Here is a 21,588-nt window from a genome sequence, read left to right on the forward strand (position 1 = left end):
CAATAGAGAAAATTAATTGCAATTGTCTTTTTCGGTCTCTTTCCTAGCGCATGTATAGAGCAGCAGGAGAGGACAGTCAGCATCACTATACACCAACACTGGGTCTGCCTGAGTTTACACGGGCAAGAATAAATGCAGCCAACCTCAGCGATGTAAGAATTTATTCTGTATTTCTTATACTTATTTGGGATGGAAGACGAATTGTGCAGTGGCAGGGAAGATGGATAAGTAAAGGACTTTTTAGATCTATTCTATTTATGCTTTCCCTGATTTGATTATAATGATATTTATCTCCATTAGCATGTATATGTTTGTGAGTAAATTAAATCTACATAAAGAACGAGACATGTTTTGTCTGAGTTAGTAGGATTTCCCAAAGATAATTTAAAAAAAAATCCTTTGATTATGAAGAATGAGACTGCAACACAGAATAACAAATGAAAAGAGTGTTCCTTTGTTTGTTCCCTTGTGCATTTAAAAGTGAAACAGCAATCTACATGTGCCTTTCCTACTTTAGGCAAAATACAGGGAATCTTGGCATAATCTACGTGCTCAAGGCTACAAGCTGACAACGGAAGCACTCCCGTTCCAGACTGCCAGGGCCTCCAGAGAAATTGCCAGTGATGTGAGTTGAATGATTCAACCTTCCTTCTTGCCTAATTTCTGTTAACTTCATGTAAAACAATGTCTAAAGCAGATTTTACTGAATTAAAGCAACTCCATAACCATGTGAGACAAGTGTGAGACAGAATATATTACTTATGAATGAGATTCTTTGTGTGAATTAAAAAAAAAAAAGAAGAGGAGGAATCAGTGCTAATCGGGAACCAAGCTCGGTTAAACATCTTCCAGTGGGAAATAGCTAGTGAATTAAAGTATTTGCAGACAGACAAATCCAAGGGATTCCGCTCCTTCCCAGGCTTTCAGCTCCTCATATAATGAAGTGCCTACTAATTCTGTCCACCCTGCTTTGAGCTGACTTTTGGAAGTGCTTAGTGCTCCTGAATTGAAATGAAGTCAGAAGAAGCTGAATCTCTGAAAATCAGGAGCTGCCTGTCTGGTTAGGAAGTGAAAATTAGTGGATGGTCCTGTAACTATGTGTCCCTTTAATTTCTGAAATAGAGGAAACTAATTTTCTTGCCCTTAAAAATGCCCTCTCATTTGGATAGTTGTTTGCAAAACACTCAAACATGGTGGTATCCATTTCTCAGAAAACCTAAGTTCATCCCTTCCTCACAAGAAATTTAATAAATTATAAGAAAAACTGTCAATTAAACTAAATTTAGTAAAAAAAGTCTTCATTTTGTGTAGTATGTAGTTGCATATTTTGTCTCTAATGTGATAAAATATGAATATATTTCATGTGTATTTGTTTTATGAAGCAACTATTTCTAGCTGTCATTTATAATGTACACTTAACCATATTTTGCAGAGTGCTTTTGGTTACAGCTTCAGATCTGCTCTAAAGGGTACAAGTCCATAATAGAATTACATCCACTTACAACAGATCTGAATTTGGCCCTTCATCTTGGAAGCACTTTATAAACATTAGCTACTGTAATTTAATCCCCACAACTCTCTTGTGTGGTAGATAAGTGTTATTATCCCATTTCAACTACATTATGAACTCTTCAGGGCCCAGGCCTTCCCTTTAAAGTTCCAAGCACCCTGTTGATGCTGTATAAATAATCATTATCATCATCATCACTATTTCACAGAGAGGATAAATGCAAGATCATAGGGAGAGTCATAGTCCCAGCTAAGATGAGAATGAGGGGTTGCTGGTGCTTATTCTTGCGCTCAGACCACCATCTTAGGCTTCTCAACATAGTTATTGATCCAGGAAAACTGAATTTACTCTTTAAAATAGCTGGGTGGCATTTGCAAATCTGAAGGCTACAGAGTGCATGATGTTTCTCTTTTGTATAGATTTTTTTCTTCTGTCTTTTGTTTGGTTCTCTTATGTTCTCATTCCTAGTGATGTGAATAAAATTCTATGAGAGATAATAAAAGTACATGATCTGAGGTTAAACATGATCAATGCTTTGGGCGTAGTCAGAGAATATATTGAGATGCGCTTAACTTAAATTTTGCAACTACTGTGGTATTTAAATTTGAGAGCAATGAGTGATTCAGACAATTACTTTCTAGTGCTGTATATGTGGGTTGTTTTACAGACAGCATAGATGTTTCAGTGACTTATCCTAAGTTAATTAGCTAGAGTAGCCAGTGTAAGTTTGGCACTTATTCACTTTTACACTTTTTTATTTTTAGTACCAGTATAAACACAACTTTGTGATGGAGAGAGGAAAGCACATTGGTGCCAAAAGTGTGCTGGATGACACCAGGTTGCTGCATTGCTTGCACGCTGCCAAATTACAGAGTGAACAGGAGTATAAGAAGGGATCCCAAGAAGTGTGGTCTCAGTACCATCTGCCCATGGACATGGTGAATCTTGTCCATGCCAGAAAAGCTCAGGCCTTAGCGAGTGATCAAGATTACAGAAAGAGGCTTCATGAATTTACAGCACTCCCAGAAGACATGAAGATGAAATGGGCCAAAAGAGCCCACATGCTACAGAGTGAGGTAAAGACTTCCTTCAGCAATAACAAAGCTTTGAGTGACTGGCACAAGTTGTATGTTGACACTGGGCAGTGTTTTTAGAAAGACCATTTGGAAACTTATGTATTTGTAGCAGCAAGATACCTGATTGCTCCTCACATATGGAATATATGTGAATCAGAGGCTCTCATGTTATGAACCTGACTGTGGTCCATGTCACTTATTCCAGAGCTGACAGATATATACAATCATCTCTCAGGTCTTTGGATCACAGCCAGTCAGTGGTTTGACAGTCACTGCTCTACATACGGAATTCTTTGAGCAGGAAGTTAAATGCTCAGAGGTTGATTTGGGATACATTAGAAGGTCATTTTGCAAACAGAAATGGTCATATTAAATAACCAGTTCCCCAGATGTGTTCACAGAAATTGCTCATGCAAATATAAGTTCAGACAGACCTTGATGACAGAAATGATGGAATCTCAGCATGGGCCACATCCATGCTCAGTTTGCCTTAGCATGTATCTTTGTTCAGGCACAAGCCATTGTCTGTACGTGCTGTCAAACGGATGTAGATGTTGAGCACATGCATAAAGCTGCATGGATGCAGGTAGCTGTATTTTGACAGTTTAGGGTCTAGTGTCATTAGCTGCTCTGTAGCAGGAATCTCTGTTCGGGTGGTTTTTGTTTTGTAAGAAAAGAGACTGAATCGTTTAGCAGGGAAGTGAAAAAGGTTGTTCAGAAAGTTTTGCTAACTCTTTATAGGTTTTTAGGGAGCTGATCATTTACTGAGATCAGGATTTTATTGTGAGACAAAGTGATGGATATTCGTTGGATTTAGTCAGATCTGATGAGCAGATATTAACAGATATTTCAGCTAAGAAAGTCAGAATGGCAATCAAAGCACCGGAGAGCTTGTATCCTTCTTTCTTACTTAGTGTACTTGCTGTCTGGTACCCTAAATGTACTCTTCACAGCCAGAACATTTTTGGGATATTCTCGGGATGGTATAGAAGCTGTTGCTAAATGCAGTTCTTTGCCTTTCCAACTCCCATTCCCGCCTTCTCCTGTAATGGCTCACACAATGGCATTCAGGTAGTTAGATCCACAAAGGTGGGATTTTTTACTATTTACTGGTGAGTGATGGTGGCTTACATGATAGGAAAGTAGCACTTCCAGGGACTTAGTCCTTAGACCCTAACAGCATGTACTTCAGAACTTGCCTACAAAGGATAGGAGATGAGCAAGAACCTCTTTGCCTTTAGACCCCACAGGTTAGGAATCCAGAGAAATTATGAAGGTGGCTTTGTCTGATACCCTCACTATCTGGTAGAGTAATGTACAACATGCTTGAACTAGTTGGCTGTTACGTTCTTTTGCGTATAGGGAAAAAAAAACCCTGAAAAAATGGTGATTGGAATAAAGTCACACAGTGAGCCACTGTCACTCTGAGGGAGAAGTCAGAATTGTTGGGATTGTGGGTACTTTACTGGCTTTCACTTTTTATTGGGTCTGCCTTGTTTTCTTTACTGGATTAGGAGGTAGAGCAAGCCTTTAATGTGAGTGAAGAAAGAGTAATGTGTCCTCCTAGAAATGGGGTTAATGAGGAAGCATGCACCAGATAAAATAATTAGTATTCCTGACTTGAACTCACCTCAGAAAATTATTTCAAAAGGGGTTCTTTTACGCCCAGTACAAACAGGTTATTACTTACTGCTTTGAGTCATACTAATTCACTCGTGGGGCCTTCTCTTGTAACTTGCATATGATACATTATTTAATTCCTCGTGGAATGAACAAATGCAAACAGTTTGGCTTTACGATGTGATATGTGCATGGCAAATGAAAAACCTCAAAATGTTAATATGAATCAGGGAGTCTTTTTAAAAAAACCTTAATAGCTGTGGATACAAAACTGATAGCTAACGATTTTCGTTTTTAACAGCATCGCTATAAATCAGACCTGAACTTCATGAAAGGAGTTGGTTGGATGGCTCTGAGATCTCCGCAGATAGAAAGTGTAAAGAAGGCTGGAGAGCTCATCAGTGAGGTAACTGATAAATCTTTCATGGGATAGCACGTCTGTAGGAATTGTTTACCACAAGGCTCCTCGTTACATGACACTTACGAATGTAGCTTATCATTTCCTTTTGATGTGGGAGCCTGTTTATACAAGGTGTAAGTTACCAAGAAGCAGTATGGGAGATGCAAGTCCACTGTGTGACACCTGCTGAATATTTTCCATTCCGAATGAAACACAAGAGTATAAACAAAACATGTAGCAATAAATAAATGCGGTAAACTCCATTATGAAATTCTAAGCAGGTGGCTATGGAAGTGATATAGAGAGATGCAGCATTGACAACCACACTGAAGGGACATTAACCTGCTCAGTATCATGCATTAATGGAGAAAAATTATGAGCTGTCAAAAGTGTAGTGTTGCAAAGCTTTTTGCATGTGAATTTTCAGTGGGAAGGCCTTCTTGCGCACACACAAAAAAGAATTTTGGTGCCTGGGCACCGCAGAAATGATGCAGCAGCATCCCCATTGCCTAGCTGAAAGAGCAAATGAGACTAAAGCAGAACAGTAGGTTTTTAATCCTGTGGCTTCAGGAAGGTGGCTTTTAAGTTTTACTCCAGTTATCACACACTTGGAATTGTGATATATCATTAACAGAAACATCTTGTGGGTTTTTTTGCTTGTTTTTGTTGCTTCCTCCCCCCTCAGATAAAGTACCGTCAAAAGCCAGAAAGTTTGAAGTTCACCACTGTGGTTGACTCTCCAGATTTGATCCATGCTAAAACCAGCTACCTCCAGTGCAGTGATGTAGGTTTCATTTTCCTATAATTGATCTTAACTTTTGTTGCACTATTATGCATGAAAGAATTGATCTCGATGTTGCTTCACAGTATCAGTTGCATTCAATGACTTTTGACTCCACAGAGACTGTACAAGGCTGGAGACTCTGAAGCCAGGCACAGGTACACCCTGCCTCCTGATCATCCGGATTTTATCCGAGCCCGCCAGAATGCACTTCACATCAGTGATGTAAGTAAGCCTTTTACCTTGGGGAGTTGACTTGGTAACTGTCATCAAGGAAAACAAACTTGCTTGGGGATGAAAAACATTCACGAATATGTAGAAGCCAGGTTCTCTGAGCCTGACCAAAACTGAAAAAGCCAGAGGCTGTGGACAGCCAACATGTTGCTAGGTTTGGGCTGGAGGGATCAGGAAAAGTCTGTTGATTTTTCTTTTGAGAATTGGTTCTGCTTTCTAGGGAAGGAAGCTATTACTAAGGATTTCAGTTTTTCAGTATAGGTATTGTTAGGTACAAATTTTAATCTATGTTTGGGTGTGGGAGGAGGGAGAATCCTCTTTCCTTGACTATAATCTATCGTCATGAAGCTGCAACACTGTCTTGAACTGATCCCTTAGGTACAGTTGTCGTCAACCTGAATGCAACTGAATCAGTGAGTGGAATTGGTTTAAAGTGATTTTGTTTCCACATTATCCCAGACAGAGGCACTCAGTCTATTCCTAATCTACTGTTCCCTGATTAAATAGCTGTTGTCCTTAACTGTAGGGTCAAAGTGACCTTACTTTATAAGAAGTTTTGAGTTCTTTGTTTGGTGATAGGTGCTCTGCATGTGAAGGAAACTAGTAGGATTTATATTCTTTGAAGCAATAGAGGAAAAGGTAAAAAGGCAAAGGGGTGATTGCATGCAAAAGAAACATCAGACCTAGCCCTGTTAGCATGGCATACAGTAATGCTTGCATTGCTTCTACCTAGGTTGTCTGGCAGGATTTCTGGCATCTCAGTTTACCTTCAAATTAAGCACCACCTAGCACTAAATTCAACAGTGAAACAGAAGATTATATTTTGAAATGTAGAGTTTGTGCTTGTTTTCATATGGTCACAAACCCCAGAAAGAATGAATCAAAGTCTTACAGGAAGCAAATGAATAAAATCAGAAAGGGACAGCCAAAAGTGCCAGCTAAGATACCAAGGCTGTGTAGCAGGACATGCAGACTGGAAGCTATTTTAAGAAAGCTACTAATGGAAGAAGAACCAAATCTAGAGCAATTTCTCTTCAGGATGTAAATGTATTTCACATCCTCAAAGTCACATTAAATATGTTAGAACTGGCTGTTATTCCATATGAGTTAATGAAGCCACATGTGGCTGGGGATAGAGACAGGGATCAGTCGAAAAGCTTGAAATAACTGATATTGAAATTATGATGCCACGAAACCCAAGACACTGCAAGTGGATGCATCAAAAGAGAGAATAAGGGCAATATCAATGCAATATTGATGTGACTGATGCATCACAGTTTCTAATAGAAATTAAATCACATCAAAAACAACCACATTCAAGTACAAAAGGAAACCCTGGTGGCACTTTTCAGATGAGGCATTTTATCATTATGGTGAATAGAAAAGAAGTTGAAGTGCTATAGAACTGGATCAAAACCTTAGAGATGGTACTGATGACTCTTGATACAAATAAACCCAGTAGGATAAAACATTTATTATTGCAGTTATGGGACTGCATTTAAGAAACTGCAGGGGGAAATGACTGTTTTGTTCTTTTCTTTTCAACACAGAAATTGTATAAAACATCTTGGGAACAGACAAGGGCGTCTGGCTATGATTTAAGGATTGATGCCATCCCATTCCAGACAGCAAAGGCTTCAAGAGAGATTGCTAGTGATGTAAGAATCATTCTGTTTCAAACGCTTCCCAACCCTCTTCTCATGCCACCCCCACCCTGTAAAAATGGGTGAATTCTGACGTAAGTGAACCTCGTTCTGGTTTGGAAAATTGATGACCTGGTGAAACCAAATGCTGGTTAAGTGCAAAGATTTCCAACTAAAGGTTCCCATTAATCATGTCCAATACGAGGCTGCTCTGTTTCACTTCAAAGAGTTATTCTTGGGAAGGAAGCATATTATGATGTAGTTAAATAAAATAGGTACTAGGCTACGAATAGTTAAAGCATGATCTAGAATAAAGTGGGTCACCTTTGAACACGGAAGACCACAGTTGGCAAGAAAGCTGAAGATGGAGAAGCTTCATTGCTTGAGCTGTGTATTGGGTGCACCCAAGAATGCAACAATAAGAGGACCTCTGATTGTTTTTGAGAGATAAGCATTTTGGGCTCCCTAAGTCTTCCTACTCCTTTAAAAATTAGCACAGAGGGTATTCTTCTAAAGCGTCTGGTTAGATTAGGAGGTATAGTTTGATATCAAACAAACCCTTGGTCTTGGTGCACTACAGGATGCATTATTGATAGCTAGGGGAGGGTAAGTTATTTCATACCAGATTTTGAAGGTAATATGAATGTGAAAATTTTCCTCCGCACTTCTTGCAGTACAAATACAGAGAAGCCTTCCTGAGAGACAGAGGCCAGCAGATTGGATTCCTCAGTGCAAATGATGATCCCAAAATCAGGCATGTCCTCAGAGTGGGGAAACTCCAGAGTGACAACCAATACAGGAGTGGATATGCCCAAAACATGGCACAGTTCCAGAGTCACCTCAACCAGCCAGGATTCCTCCATGCTAAGAGAAGCCAGCAGCTTGCAAGCAATGTCAACTACAGGCAGCCTTTCCACCAGTACACTTGTGATCCTGAGCAGCTAAATGTGAAGCATGCAAAGCAGGCCTACAAGCTGCAGAGCGATGTAAGTACAGCTGAGCGACGCTGTCCTTCCAAGTGCTAGGAGCTGTCTGTGGCAATGTGCTTCGCAGACCTTACTCATCAACAAAATCATGTTCTTGAAAGAACTACTACTACTACTTTCTGTTTGCTGAAAATGAGCACTTTGTTTATTATCGACTCTGTTGCTCTTTATATGCTCTCTCTTGAATACCCAGGGCATGTGATTTGATTAGAGCCAAACAAAATAATACACACTGGCGTATGCTTCATTCTCTCAGGTAAAATACAAGTCTGACTTGAACTGGCTCAGAGGCATTGGCTGGACTCCCCCAGGTTCTCACAAAGTTGAAATGGCAAGAAGAGCTGCTGAGTTGGCATACATTCGGGAAATGGGATTGCAGGGTGCTTCTGCTCAGTATGGACCTGGAGATGTAAGTAGAGTAAACCGTTCTTGTTACAAATCCCAGCAGCTCTGCTCTCTAAAAGGCAGGCAGGCACACATCCTGTTCATGCTTTTGAATGCTCCCTGAACTCAACAGTTCTCCCCGCTATTTGAACAGAATATATATACTTCCCTCATGAAGCTTTGTGGCTTTGTGTACACCTTAATTTGAATGAACTTCTCAAGAGAATTCAGCACTGTCATGGCTGAGGAATTCCTGTAGGGACTAGGAAGTGCCATGGGATAGGATTTACTTATGCTATAGGTTGTGTTTCCCTTAACTTGTGGATGATGTCCGATTTCCAATTGTCCTGGTACCTCCATGGAAAGCAGAAGTAGAGGTGGAAGGGAGTCCCTGAACAACCCCCCTTCTCTTTTCCTAATTTCAGCAAGACATTTCTGTGTTTCCATGTAATCTCCACTGGCAACTGTATTGACAGGCTCGGTGTAGACTCCTGACAGCATAACGTGTGCTGTGGGAGGTTCCCCAATACTGTGGGAGGCTTTTTGCAAAGGGGAGATGCTCCAGCCTCCTCCACCTCTGTCCAGCCCAAGATGCAAGAAATTACAGGCTGGGATCTACCAGGTTTTCCTTCTCCCTACCTCCACAGGGATGAGTCCAAGTCTGCAGTGTCCCAGCACAAGAGACCAAAATTCCATACAGAGACTTTGTAGAACCAACAATTAGGAAGATTAAGTTACAATAAAAGAGAAATTCTGCACTTTAAATACTTGTTTAATTTAAATTTTAACTTTGGCAACAAGTCAAACAATAAGCCAGCCCATGAGAAACAGGGCATAGCCATGATTTACATTCCCATCTGGAAATTTACTCAGGAAATAAATTATAACTGCGGTTGAGGAATGCAGGCAGTGGCAACTGCAGGCAATATCTTCTTAAGTCCTACATATGATAATGATGTGATGGTCCCAGGGAAATGTACAGGTGTGCAATCGACCTGGAACTCAGGTGTTTGCTGGTTTGCTCTTTATTTAGGGCTCAATTTAGAAATTAGGACATGAGCACGTTCAGTCCTTCGATATGTGTAGTATCTAACTTACAGGAATGGCTCCATTTTTTGCACTTTTCCATTGTAGAGATTTGCTCAGTGCAGAGCAGTGATTCAGATTTTTCTCATTTGTTTGCCAGTTGAGGTGATTTTTAATATACAAATATTTTTATCTAATAATTTTTAAAACCTTGTCCTGTCCACTGGCTGTCCTCACAATTTAGTTGGGTTTGATTTAACAGGACCAATTGGAGACGGACGGATCTCAGCAGGTCACAGTCAACCCTGATGCTTCAGAAGTTCTGCAAGTGAAAAGAAGGAAAATGCAGCTGTATCAGAAGTAAACAGAAACATGAAATAACACAAATAGATTTTTATCTTGTCCTGCAAATCCTGTAGCTCTTCCTCTTTTCTGGGAAGCACAATAGAGGGTGTCTAAAACCTTTTTGTTTTAAAAAGCAACCTAAACATTGCAATTTATAACATCTTTATAACATTTTTGTGTGGATATTTTATCACTGTATGTATTACACAATCTGGTATTTATTTAAGGCTGTAAATGAAATTAGTACTAGGTGTCTGGCAGGCTCAGCTTTGTACTACAGGTGAATGGTAGAATATAAAATAATTTGTAATGAATAAATCAGATGAATACTATTCCATACTTGTAATCTTTGGAGATTTTTATATTCCTGGATTATTGGCACCATTGACCTAAGAGAATACAGAAGTGTGGTTCAAGTGGTTTAACAGAAGAACAAGACGAAGGCCAGTGGAAGGAAAGTTATCACGGACTAACCAAGGGCACGCCTTTTGGCGGACATCAGAGAGTTTGTTCTTGATTAACAGGATGTATTCAGATCACAATTAGTTCTTCAGTCTTTTTCAAATCTTCCAAAGCAAAAAATCAGAATTAGTTTGTTAGAAATTATGGCAATATGGGTAGCTATTGATAGATTAGGTAGCTTCTTAGAGAAGGTTGTAAACCCTGGAATTCAGATGGGAGGGACATTACTATTTTAATGCATTGACTCTTCACAAACATGTCTATTCTTTACGTCCTGATTTGATACCAATCTCTGGTTTTTCAAATTTCTGTATGGGGCTCCAGAATCATTGGGCAAAAAAAATACACAATTCAACTTGCAAAACCCATGAAAGCCCAAGAATTACCCAATAGCTTCAGACCCATTTTTTTAATGGTATTTAATATCCCCTATGTCTCGCTGGTATGAAGTGAAGTTAAGCCCATATATACCACTGTAGATCTGGAGCATAAGAAGTAATTATCCTCTAATCAGGAATAAAGTGGATAATTCTAATAGTGAATTTTTTTTTTGCTTTTTCAATCTGGAATGCATCACTGATGGAATTTGTGGTTATTTGCCCTACAGAAGTGCTTTTAAAAATAAATCTCCTGCCTGATCCTCCCTCCTCAGATAACTCCAATGGCTGCAGTCTTGCAAACATAGGCACATGATGATTTTTATGTATGTGAAAAACGACACTGGCTTTAGGAGCACACACCAATAGTTTTGAGGTGTCAGGGCCTGTTGAGTGCAGAAAAAATACACCTTAGCCAGGAGCATGAGGAGAAGAGGGAATGGGTGGCAGCAGCTGAGCCTGCAGACTTTTCAGGGCTTGAAAAGCAGAACTGGAAACATTGGCAGCTGCGCCTCTGATTGATTTGGGGAAGCAATGGAGTTGCTTTACTGTCTGATCTGTTTTGCCTAAAAAATGTGGGCTTATTTCAAAGCCCCCAACAGGAAAACTGTCACTTGACCTCCTAGCAAATACTCTAAGGCTGTTTTCAAGGTGGTGATGTAGGATGCCCCATGTAGGCCATGAGGAAATATCAATAATGTTTTTGGTCGAAGAGGAGGCATTTGGGAAATGATAAGAGTAAGTAAATAATTCAAGCTTACCATTTGTCATTCCAAAGCTGTCTCCTAATGAAGTGACCTTGACTCAGACCCAATTTTGGATTTAATCCAACTGAGAAATGTTGTCACCTGGGTATAAACTCCTGGCTTGTTTTTTAACCCGCACCCATCACCCCAGCTCACAAGGCCGTATACATAGTAGGAGCCGTTTTCTACGCAAGTTAGCGGGCCTCCAGAGTCTGCCTGATGAGAGAAAGCACACATGTCCAAAACATGAAGCAAATTGTTAACCAAAATGAGAATGCTCCTCTGCCATCATAAGACTTTGAAGCTGTAATGATGTTTTTTTTCTATCGAATGTACCATCAGATGCTGCTCTGTTCCTGAGTAGGCTTGCACTTCTGGAACCAGGTCAAATGACACCAAACTTTTTGGATGTAAATTTTTGTTTGTTCAGGTCTGTGATGTACATCTGACAGGTCACATGAAATTTGCCTGGCATGAAAGTGCCAGGCATTCAGAGCCTAAGCTCACGAAGATAAAGATGTGATCCTTGGTGTAAATGAAAACACTTGATCTCTCCCACACCCCTCAGAATAACTTTATGCTGAGCTGGTTGGTCTCATTTTTTTCTTTTATTGGTGATTTCTGTTGCAAAGTATGCTTGCAGTGGTAGTTTGCTCCTCAGGGAGCATTGCTCAAACTCTTCCCTGTCTCACAACAGTACAAATATGGACTTGCTTCACATTTGCACTAGCTGTAATGAAAAGAAATATCAATCCTGACTTTCCCTGCAAGTCTTATCTCTGATAGTGAAAATCAGATCCAAATTGGTGCTCATGGCAGAGGCCATAAGAAAACTGAGAGAAAAATGGCAAGTTTTCAGGTTATTATGACAAACTGCCTCAGAAGCCAAACTTCCCAGGCTAGTCTTCCATAGATCTGCCTGTGTCTGACAGTGACAACATTAGCTCTAGGGATGTACATCTCAAACCATACTGAAGAAAGATGATGGCTGTTGAAATACACTGATGGGAGAAACAGATACATATGCAGCACCCTGCCAAAGTTATTACTCTGCACAGCCTGACTACACAAAAAATTAGTGTTCGAATACAGAAAAAGCAACAGACCTGACAAGAATCAGCTCTGGGTCTCTGAAGATTTCCTGCACAAAACATGCTTTCATCCAGTAAGAGATCATATGCTCTTGGTGCGTTGCATTTCGTCTGTGAAATCAGCTTGACATTGGCATCTAACAGTTGATGAGATATATCACCTATGGGATGTGCACCAAAAAAATGGAGTCACCTTCCTCCCAATCCTGATACTTGTTGGTTTTGTTCAAAATAGTAGCTTGCTTGCCATTTGGATGGGAAGGGGGAAGAGCTGGGGGGTGCATGGGCTAGCCTGGGAAGTGTCTGTCTGAAATGATAAGGGTTAGAGTTGGAGCCTGGAAGCTTCACTCAGGACACAGAGTTGTTGCCTGAACAAAACCAAGGTCGGATTGTTGGGATTTGGCTCCGATCAGCTCTACCCGCGTAATCCTGCTTTTCAAAGGTGCGGGTCGTCTGCAGCTCCCACGGGTCCCAGGGGGACTTGGAGCTGCTCAGCACTTCTCAGGCTGGTGCCATTAGATGTTTTAACATGCGGGCTAATGAAACAGATGAAAACTGAGAAATCATACAATATTTAAGGGCAATGATTAATTATAGTGAATCTAAAGACATAACTTGACATCTAAAGGCAATGGCCAGAGTTTCAAAGCACTACATCTGCAGATAATTAAAGGTGGTTTATAAGTTTGGTTCTGCTTGAGTTTCAGGAAATATTCCATTTCTGCAGTGATTTCCTGAAATGCTAATAATAGCTCTGCTCAAAGAAGGAGCCAATCTGGTTTGAACACGTACAGGGTACTTGATATTCTTTGTTGGGGGGAAAAAAAAAATTTCCCCGTACCCTTTTTAAGAGAGACTTTTTATTTGGAACTTTTAAAAAATGTCCATTAAATTCTGTTGGTGCATTCTGATCAAATGAACACACTTGTCTCTTGTGGACTTCAATGAGAGTTACATCAGAAGGGAGAATTTGGTCCTATGTATCGTATCAGGCTGTATCAGTCACAAAGCACTAGGACACCTACTGCAGCCTCAGTGACACATTTTCCTTCTGCTGCTTTACAGCAACACATCAATCAGAACATGAGAAAATGCATTTTTCAGAAAATTGCCATTATCTTTTTTTAAGCATAGTAATTTCTCCCCTTAGGATTTACCGCGGGCAAGAAAGGTTTTGGATAGAGCTGGTTAAACTTGAAAAGCTTTGGATTTTTTTTTTTATTTTTCAGCGCATCTGAAGATCCAGATGCTGCTTCTGAAAAGCTTTATCTGACCCAATGGGCTGGAAAACCATGTGAAAGTTCCCGTCTTTCTTGGTCCTGTCTTGAAACACACAAACTATACAATAGCCTCTCTCTTGATACCTTCTTGCTTCTTTTGCTGGCTTCAGATGAAACCACGATGCGGTGTGTCAGATGGCAAGCAAAAAAAACGCGTCAGGGAATTTTTCAGAACTCTGAAAGGTTTGGTTGGTCTAGCAGTTGGAGATTTCTGCTAATGAGTAATTTCCATGGCAGGGTTTAGCAGTCCTTAGTTTTGAATTCCATGTCTTGGTTTCACTAAGTGCCTAGGTCCACATTTGGGTCTGGCAATTGCTGCTGCAAGTACCAGCCCACCTTGCCACAGAGGTACCCACCAAAATCCAGCTAGCCCATAAATACCTCTCTCTGTTGCGCCCCATCCCGAAATGAAGCAGTCAGTCCCAGCGGGAAAGAAGAAGTTCGGCAGACATGCTGTCTTCACGTACTTTGTTTCCACTGCACAGTGACCATCAACTGGCTTCAATTTAAGTAGTGCTGGAGAGAAGATAAACAACAACAAAAAGTATTTGTAGCTAATTTTGATCCCTAGCCATCATTATTAGCCTGTGACCCAACCCTCTGCAAAGCTGCATGGACCTGATGTGCTATTTGCACTACATGCTGGACCTGCCCCTATTTTTTTACCTCCCCCCGCCAGTGACTTCTCCTTGCCCATCATAATTCACATCCCAAAGATTCAAAAGGGTCTGAACCACAATTTGGCCTAATTGTTTCCAGGATATATTTCAATGAGAATTTTACATTGACTTTAGTTGGAGAGAAGTGCTTCAAACAACTGAGGTTGGAGGCGAGCCACATGAATATTCAATAAAAGGGATTTACCAATGTCATTGAGTGGGACACCATCCTTGTCTCTGTATCTGTGATGCACGATGATCTTCTCCACATCAAATATTTGCTCTTGGTGCTCTCTCTTCCTTAGGTCTTGCTTTCCAAGGGCTACTTGGAGATTTTCTGCTGGTTGTCTGGAAAAAAAAAAAAAAAGAAAATTACATGGAGACATTGTCTATCAGTGGTGGTGAAAACCTGCATCTTTGGTATCTGGAAGTCAAGATACTGCTTCCTCTTGTAGAGCATGGCCAGAAGATTTCCTAAGATCATTACAGGAGGGTTAAGTTGGGGACACGGTGGTGTTAGATAATACATGTGCTCTTAACTTGTTGCAGTCATGACACAGAGTGATTTAAAGCTGCATGAATACTCTTTTCTTTGCTCTTTGAGGCAGAGCAGCAGTGTGCACACAGTTGCTTACTGGGGCTGTGATGATGAGTGGTAGCTCGCGGAGCCATGGGAGTACAATTGCTTGCCATTGTTTGGGCATACTTAAAATCATCGGTGCTGGAATGGTCCCCAGTGTCTAACTTACTGATTTCCAAGGATAGTGGTTTCCAACCTCTTCAACAAAAATGTTGAAGGAAATGTCATGTTCTAAGCTAGCTGGCACATAAACAATTAAAAAGCATATTTTGGCAGTTCTGGAGATCTTATTTATGATGCAATATGTGATGTTGCTTATGGCATCCCAATATCCCCTGAGGTTTTCATGGACTCCTTCTTTCATACATTGCAAAACTTTGTTACGTTCCTTCTCTTTTCCTCTCACACAACTATTCTAGTTCACTTTAGGTGAGTGGAGGGTAAGTTTAATTGTTATGCCTACATGCACCAATTTTATGTATATGTATATTTTCATATATGTGTTCATTTTTTCACATGTATGTTTTCCTTTCAATTTGACTCCCAGCAATCATTTGGATTGCAAATAAATTGGATTCCAAACTGTCTTTAATGCCCATCCGGATTTGTATACGTTTATCTACCCTAGGCATAGGACATGCACCTACTCAATGCAGTGCCCAGCAGTCAGAACCCAGCATGCTTTAATTAGCACTCCACCACAGAAATGCTTGCTCCTCTTTGAAGACTTGATCTGCAGAGATGCCATCCAGGGATGTTTGCCAGCTGCAGTCTTAGCTCCACCATAGATCCTCTTGAGTGTCTTTTGAATTTCTGGTTGTCCACATGTTTTGAATATTTTGTTTGATCCAGTTGGGTTTGTTGGGCTGTCTGTTAGCCATGGGCTCTCTTCAGCTGCGTCAGAAGAGACAGCAGATGTATAATGCAGAGTTAATATCAGACTGGGGGAGTTAAGTGAGAGGAGCCACCTGCTGCTCTGGACCACCTACACACTGCCAAACAGCTCATTTCTAACTCTTTACCTGTTTCTGAGCAGGGTGAAATATCACAGAAGTCCCATTCCACTTTGCCATTTTTTCTGATGTAGCACCAGGGTTTTTCATCTTCATCAGGATTCCTGAAGGGAACAGTTGAGAGCATCAGCTAACGGGAATGGGGAATCACAGAATCACAGAATGGCAAGTGTTGGAAGGGACCTCGGGAGATCATCTAGTCCAACCCCCCTGCTAAAGCAGGTTCTCCTACAGCATGTTACACAGGACTTTGTCTACGCAGGCTTTGAATATCTCCAGAGAAGGAGACTCCACAACCCCCCTGGGCAGCCTGTTCCAGCGCTCCGTCACCCTCAGAGTAAAGAAGTTTTTCCTCATATTCAACTGAAACCTCTTATGTCTCAGTTTGTATCCATTGCCCCTCATCCTGTCGCTGGACACCACTGCAGAGAGTCTGACTCCGTCCTCGTGACTTCCACCCTTAAGATATTTGTATGTATTGATGGGGTCCCCTCTCAGTCTTCTCTTCTTCAGGCGGAACAAGCCCAACTCTCTCAGCCTTTCCTCACAGGGGAGATGCTCCAGTCCCTTTATCATCCTAGTTGCCCTCCTCTGGACTCTGTCTAGGAGTTCCTCATCTTTCTTGAACCAGGGAGGCCAGAACTGGACACAGTACTCCAGGTGGGGTCTCACCAGGGCAGAGTAGAGGGGGAGGAGAACCTCCCTCGACCTGCTGGTCACACTCCTCTTAATGCACCCCAGGATACCATTGGCCTTCTTGGCAACAAGGGCACACTGCTGGCTCATGGTCAGCTTGTCATCCACCAGGACTCCCAGGTCCCTCTCTGCAGAGCTGCTTTCCAGCAGGTCAGCCCCCAGCCTGTACTGGTGCATGGGAAATCTCCATGAAACCAGGGAAGGAGCTGAGATGAGCAGCCTCAGGCTCCCATATGAGAACCAAACTTCCAAAGATGCTCTTTCATAAGATTTGGCAAAGATGCCTGAGAAAAGGGACTGGGGCTTCTGCCATTTTACTATCTCTATACCTATCTTAACCCTAAGAAAAATGAGGGATCGATTCAGGGAAATGAGGGCTGCTTCTGGAAGCCTCACGTCAGTACAGTGACTTAGGGAATGCACCTCTCATAGCCTGTCAGCAGCATCTGGAAAGATGTAAGATCTTAACACTGTCAGTTTGCCAAATCAACGAGCAATTTGTCCTCAGTGCTCTCTTTCATCTAGACCTCTACAGTTGCTTCTTCAAAATATTACCTGCAGAAATTATGTTCACCGATGCCATAAGAGTCAGCGTCCTCCATAAAGGCATTAATGGGGTGGTCCAAGAGAACGTGGGAATTCCAGTGCAGGCAGGTCTTGCCATTCACTGCCTGGTTCACTCTTCCTCTGTACTCAGAGGAGGCCTCTTCATAACAATCATTCAGTCCTGTAGGAAGACAATGTTGATATGAAAATTACTTTTGTGTTGTTCCTCGACCAAAGTGGTTCCTCTCCCTTCCCTGCCCTCTGATCATTGTATGGATGATCAGATGGACCTACTGGGTCATGTAATGATATCCCTTATCCTACATAGGCCAGAAATAAGAGTAATGTCCCAATATCTGTCCAGCTTGAAGCTTGATTGACTTAAGATGCCTGAAACCTCTTTGCATGGTAAAGACCTAGCAGCTAAGTGGTGTCCTAATGCCCAAGCAGAGTCTCTCAGTCAGTGGCCTGGGCAAGAAGTGGCATCGGTAGGATTAGACAGAAGTGGGCACAGAGCTGCTATCATGCTAGGGCAATGGATGTGCCAAAGGGAAGGTTGTGGGGATGTGAACCTAACCTATAGGTGAGGTGGAGGAAAAGTCACCTGCGATGTGGAGCAGGTAGTGGTACATGGAGTTTGAAGTGCAATCAACTTTTAAAAGACAAACAAATCCTTCTTGGAAATATGTGTGGGGTGTGATGCCCATGGTGGTGCTGCAGAGGCAGAAGGTTCTCTATGCAGGCTGGGGTAATCCCATGCCCTTGGCCACCCATCCGGGTGTCAGTGGTTGTCCCCCCGGGTGTGGGGCATCACAGGCAACTGGACATGAATTTTTACTACATCAGCTTTTGGATGTTTAAGGAAAGCCCAATGTTCCTTCCCCATGGGACACGTGCAACCTCTGGGAAACATGTGCTCGCTCACTATATACCAGTGGGACCTTGCTGAAGCAGGATTAGAAAATATCAGTATGGGAACTGTTTTGAGCCCCTTTGCTGATGGTGGCTGCAGGAGTCAGCCTCTTCCTCCGACACTCTCCTGGGGTGGAGTCAGGTACTTGATGTGATGATGGCATCAGTCAGTCGGACTGCAGGGTGAGGCCAGCCCTTGGCTCTCTGGAGGCTTTGTCCTTCCCTCTCCCCTGGCGCTGTGACCTACCGATCTCACAGAATCTCCCTCTGAATGGTTCAGGGCACTGGCAGGTGAATTTTGATCTGATTCTGTGCCGTATGCAGATACCTCCGTTTTTGCATGGGTTTGGTCTGCATGGTGAAGATGCTGTCAATGTGAAAGACACAGAACAGCCTTGTCACTCTGCTGGAAGTTATACAGCCACTCGCATGCCCGATGGAAATGGGAGAGAGCTCCCACTTAGCCTGTTGGCTTCAAGTTCTTATGAACTCTTGAAAAACACCAGGGGTCTCACCAGTGAGTGAACCACCACCCTGTAAGTCAAGCGTGACACCTCACTGACCAGCCCCATGGATGGGAGCCACGGCAGGCTCAGGCTGGATGACCAGAGCAGGACCACCCTTTGTGGGGGGCTGCAGTGAGATCCCACTGGTGACCGTCAGTGGTGAGATGACCTCGCTGCGCTGTCCCCACCACAAGTCACCCAGCTCCCCACTAAGCGGGAGCCTGCTCTGATGGGGCTCTGCTCACCTTGTTGGCAGTCGGGTATCTGGTAGGGGTGACTGCAGCTGCACTGAAAGTAAGGTGGGGTCAATGTAATCAGGCAGTCTGCCCTGTGGCACCTCTTCTCCAAACACATGTCCTTCACTGTGGAAAATAGAGACACGGGGTATTTCTTCAGCACTCGTGTGTGCACAAGAGCTGCGCCCTGGCAGGGAGCACGGGAAGACACGCTTTCTCCTGATGCCCTGAGGAGGCTTTCATCTGTCTGTTGTGGACTTGGGATTTCCCTTCTTGTTCACATTATCTATGGAGAAAGCAGGACCGGCGAGCAGCTCACCACTGCCCACCTGGGCAGGGGACATAGGAGTGCTTTTTGCACACCTAAAGTCTATTTTCCTAGTTACCTCTTTAGACAGACTTTGGTCTGGCGGGGAGCTAAGCGTGAGACCTATGCACATGACTGTGGTGGGCTGCCAAAACCCTCACCCCAGCAAACTGTGGGTTTATAAAGCCCCGTGTTTGCTTCCACTGACAGAGCTGTAACAGTAGCATTGGTTGCCAAAATACCGAAGTTAAAGGAAGAGCAGTTACCTTTCTGACATGTAGTCCCAGCATACGGCTCAGGGCAGAGACAGCTGAAGCTGCTTCCTCTGTTTTCACACCTACCGTTGTTCTTGCAGGGGTTGGAGGAGCATGGGTCTTCTAGGGTAAGGATGGAGATCTTTTAGTTTAACTTTCACCTTCTCCACCTCCATCATCTGCTTTTCCTTCTCGCATTTTCTGACCGCAGAAGGCTGCCTTCCTGGCCACACCATCCCGTGTAACAGGTACCACATTTACGCATCAGCTCATCAGCCGCAGGAGCAGCTGTGAATTGCTGCAGAGCCTCCTGCAAGCTGTAACAACTCACAGCTTTGGGTCTGGAGCTCCTCAGCTCCCTTTGCCCTGTCTGCGATGGAGCTGAAATGGGGCGAGTCCCTTCATTTGCTCAGGGCCAGGTTTGCCTCTATGGCAGCGCAGAAGCAGGTGCCTTAAGAGCCGGAGCTGGCCCTGGGCATCTGCCTTTATACATTTAGTGTGGAGGGGTCTGGATTTGGCATTGCCTTGGCTGCAGCGTGGCACTAAATCTCCCCTGGGAAAGCCATCCACCACCACTATATGGTGTAATACCCCTGGGTGGCTTTTGCTGTATGGGAGCAGGCACCTGCTGAGAGGTGCTTGAGAGCTGCTCCCTACCCCACGCTCAGCCTCTCCACCCCACTCCAGGCTGCCAGGAGCAATTGGTGTTGGGGACAGCCACATACCAGCTCTGCTTTCTTTGTACTGGGGGATAGCCCAGGGGATGTTACAGGCAATCTCCCTGTCTCTCCTTTTGTGTTCCCTGAGCAATCTCAAGGATTCTTTCCTGCTCTCCAGAAGTTTGGCAAAACAGAAAAAGAAAACAAAAAAACCCTGCAACCGAGAAAAAAGAAAAAAAAAGGAAACCTGCTCTACATTTGATTTCCAACATAAATACAGAACATATATCCCATGAAAACAGCAATTACATCTTACAGTGTCTATAGACAAATAAGCCTGTGCTTTTTTTGTAGTAGCAATCAGAAATGTTCTGCATGATCAGAATCCATCCTGTGAAACCCGGAGATAAAACACAGGCTCCTTACAAGAGAAATACAAAGCAGAACACTGCAAACAATCCTCCTAACTCATCCCTTTGATGCAGGCATTTCGAGAGCAGGCTGGCAGCCGTGGCCTGCCACGCTCATGCTGCAGGCGCAGGGTTGGGATTTTACCCCTTCCTCGCCTCCCGGCCCACCCCTCCGCGCTACCTTTTCTGGTATCGCTGTAGCCAAAATATGCCTCAAACCAGTCAGGGTCCTCCGAGGGCTGCTGCTGGAGGAAGGGGTCCTCCTCCGCTTGCGTGTACTCATCGTAGTACTCGTAGTTGTCAGCCTTGTCTGCAGGGCGGGGTGAGAAGAGGGTGGAAGAACAGAGGAATTAAAACTGCTAGAGGGAGAGAAGGTAGGAAAGAAGTTACTCCCTGGGACGGACAGTCCTTTTCTCCTTCAGCTCATTTGGGATGTCAGTGGGTCTAGAGCTTGCACCACCTTGAGGACCAAAGGTGCTGATCAGCTCATCCTTGGGGTAGAGCTGGCCCAGCGCCTGGCACAGCAGCCCTGAGCACCCCTGGCCCCAGCTCTGCCCTGGCTGCTGCTCCCGGAGGGCGCTGGGGCCCTGGGCTCTCAGCCGGCTCCTGCGGTGGCAGCAGGGGACACGGGTGGGGGGCCCTGCAGGCATGGGCACGCGCCCCGAGCCCCCCATGCCGCATCGCAGCCAGGGGAGATGCTGGTGGCTGTTGCCAGCAGAGTGAGAAAAGGAGATTTGGGTTCCTACAAGAAGGGGTTTTCTTCGTCCAGCTGCTTTGATCAGCAGCATCACGGCTGCTGCACCTGCCCTGCCGCACGGGTGCCTCCTGCCTGTGGGGGGGCAGAAACCC

The 21,588-nt window shown here is 43.4% G+C and overlaps 2 protein-coding genes across 7 annotated transcripts in view; one reads left to right on the plus strand and one right to left on the minus strand.

Moving 5' to 3' along the window:
• The window catches only part of LOC104123621 (nebulin related anchoring protein), a 60,538-nt gene extending 50,357 nt beyond the window's left edge, over window positions 1-10,181 (plus strand). For 5 of the 6 annotated variants that reach the window (XM_009635894.2, XM_035891492.1, XM_035891493.1 and 2 more), the window contains 10 exons: window positions 48-152; window positions 518-625; window positions 2,275-2,586; window positions 4,508-4,612; window positions 5,292-5,390; window positions 5,508-5,612; window positions 7,172-7,279; window positions 7,939-8,250; window positions 8,507-8,659; window positions 9,923-10,181. In XM_009635894.2, the coding sequence (XP_009634189.1) occupies window positions 48-152; window positions 518-625; window positions 2,275-2,586; window positions 4,508-4,612; window positions 5,292-5,390; window positions 5,508-5,612; window positions 7,172-7,279; window positions 7,939-8,250; window positions 8,507-8,659; window positions 9,923-10,024 (1,509 nt within the window). In that variant the 3' untranslated portion in view covers window positions 10,025-10,181. The remainder of the gene's footprint in view (window positions 1-47; window positions 153-517; window positions 626-2,274; window positions 2,587-4,507; window positions 4,613-5,291; window positions 5,391-5,507; window positions 5,613-7,171; window positions 7,280-7,938; window positions 8,251-8,506; window positions 8,660-9,922) is intronic. The other variant, XM_035891490.1, reaches the window with a different exon arrangement.
• Window positions 10,182-11,629: 1,448 nt separating this feature from the next.
• HABP2 (hyaluronan binding protein 2) overlaps window positions 11,630-21,588 on the minus strand; it is a 34,755-nt gene continuing 24,796 nt past the window's right edge. The window contains 11 exon segments of the mRNA XM_035891507.1: window positions 11,630-11,806; window positions 12,697-12,842; window positions 14,343-14,477; window positions 14,826-14,968; window positions 15,848-16,094; window positions 16,223-16,317; window positions 17,465-17,636; window positions 18,615-18,734; window positions 19,119-19,235; window positions 19,683-19,793; window positions 20,921-21,049. Coding sequence (XP_035747400.1) covers window positions 11,630-11,806; window positions 12,697-12,842; window positions 14,343-14,477; window positions 14,826-14,968; window positions 15,848-16,094; window positions 16,223-16,317; window positions 17,465-17,636; window positions 18,615-18,734; window positions 19,119-19,235; window positions 19,683-19,793; window positions 20,921-21,049 — 1,592 coding nt within the window.

This window comes from Egretta garzetta, unplaced genomic scaffold (assembly GCF_000687185.1).
Source record: "Egretta garzetta isolate BGI_Z169 unplaced genomic scaffold, ASM68718v1 scaffold273, whole genome shotgun sequence".
Taxonomy (NCBI): domain Eukaryota; kingdom Metazoa; phylum Chordata; class Aves; order Pelecaniformes; family Ardeidae; genus Egretta; species Egretta garzetta.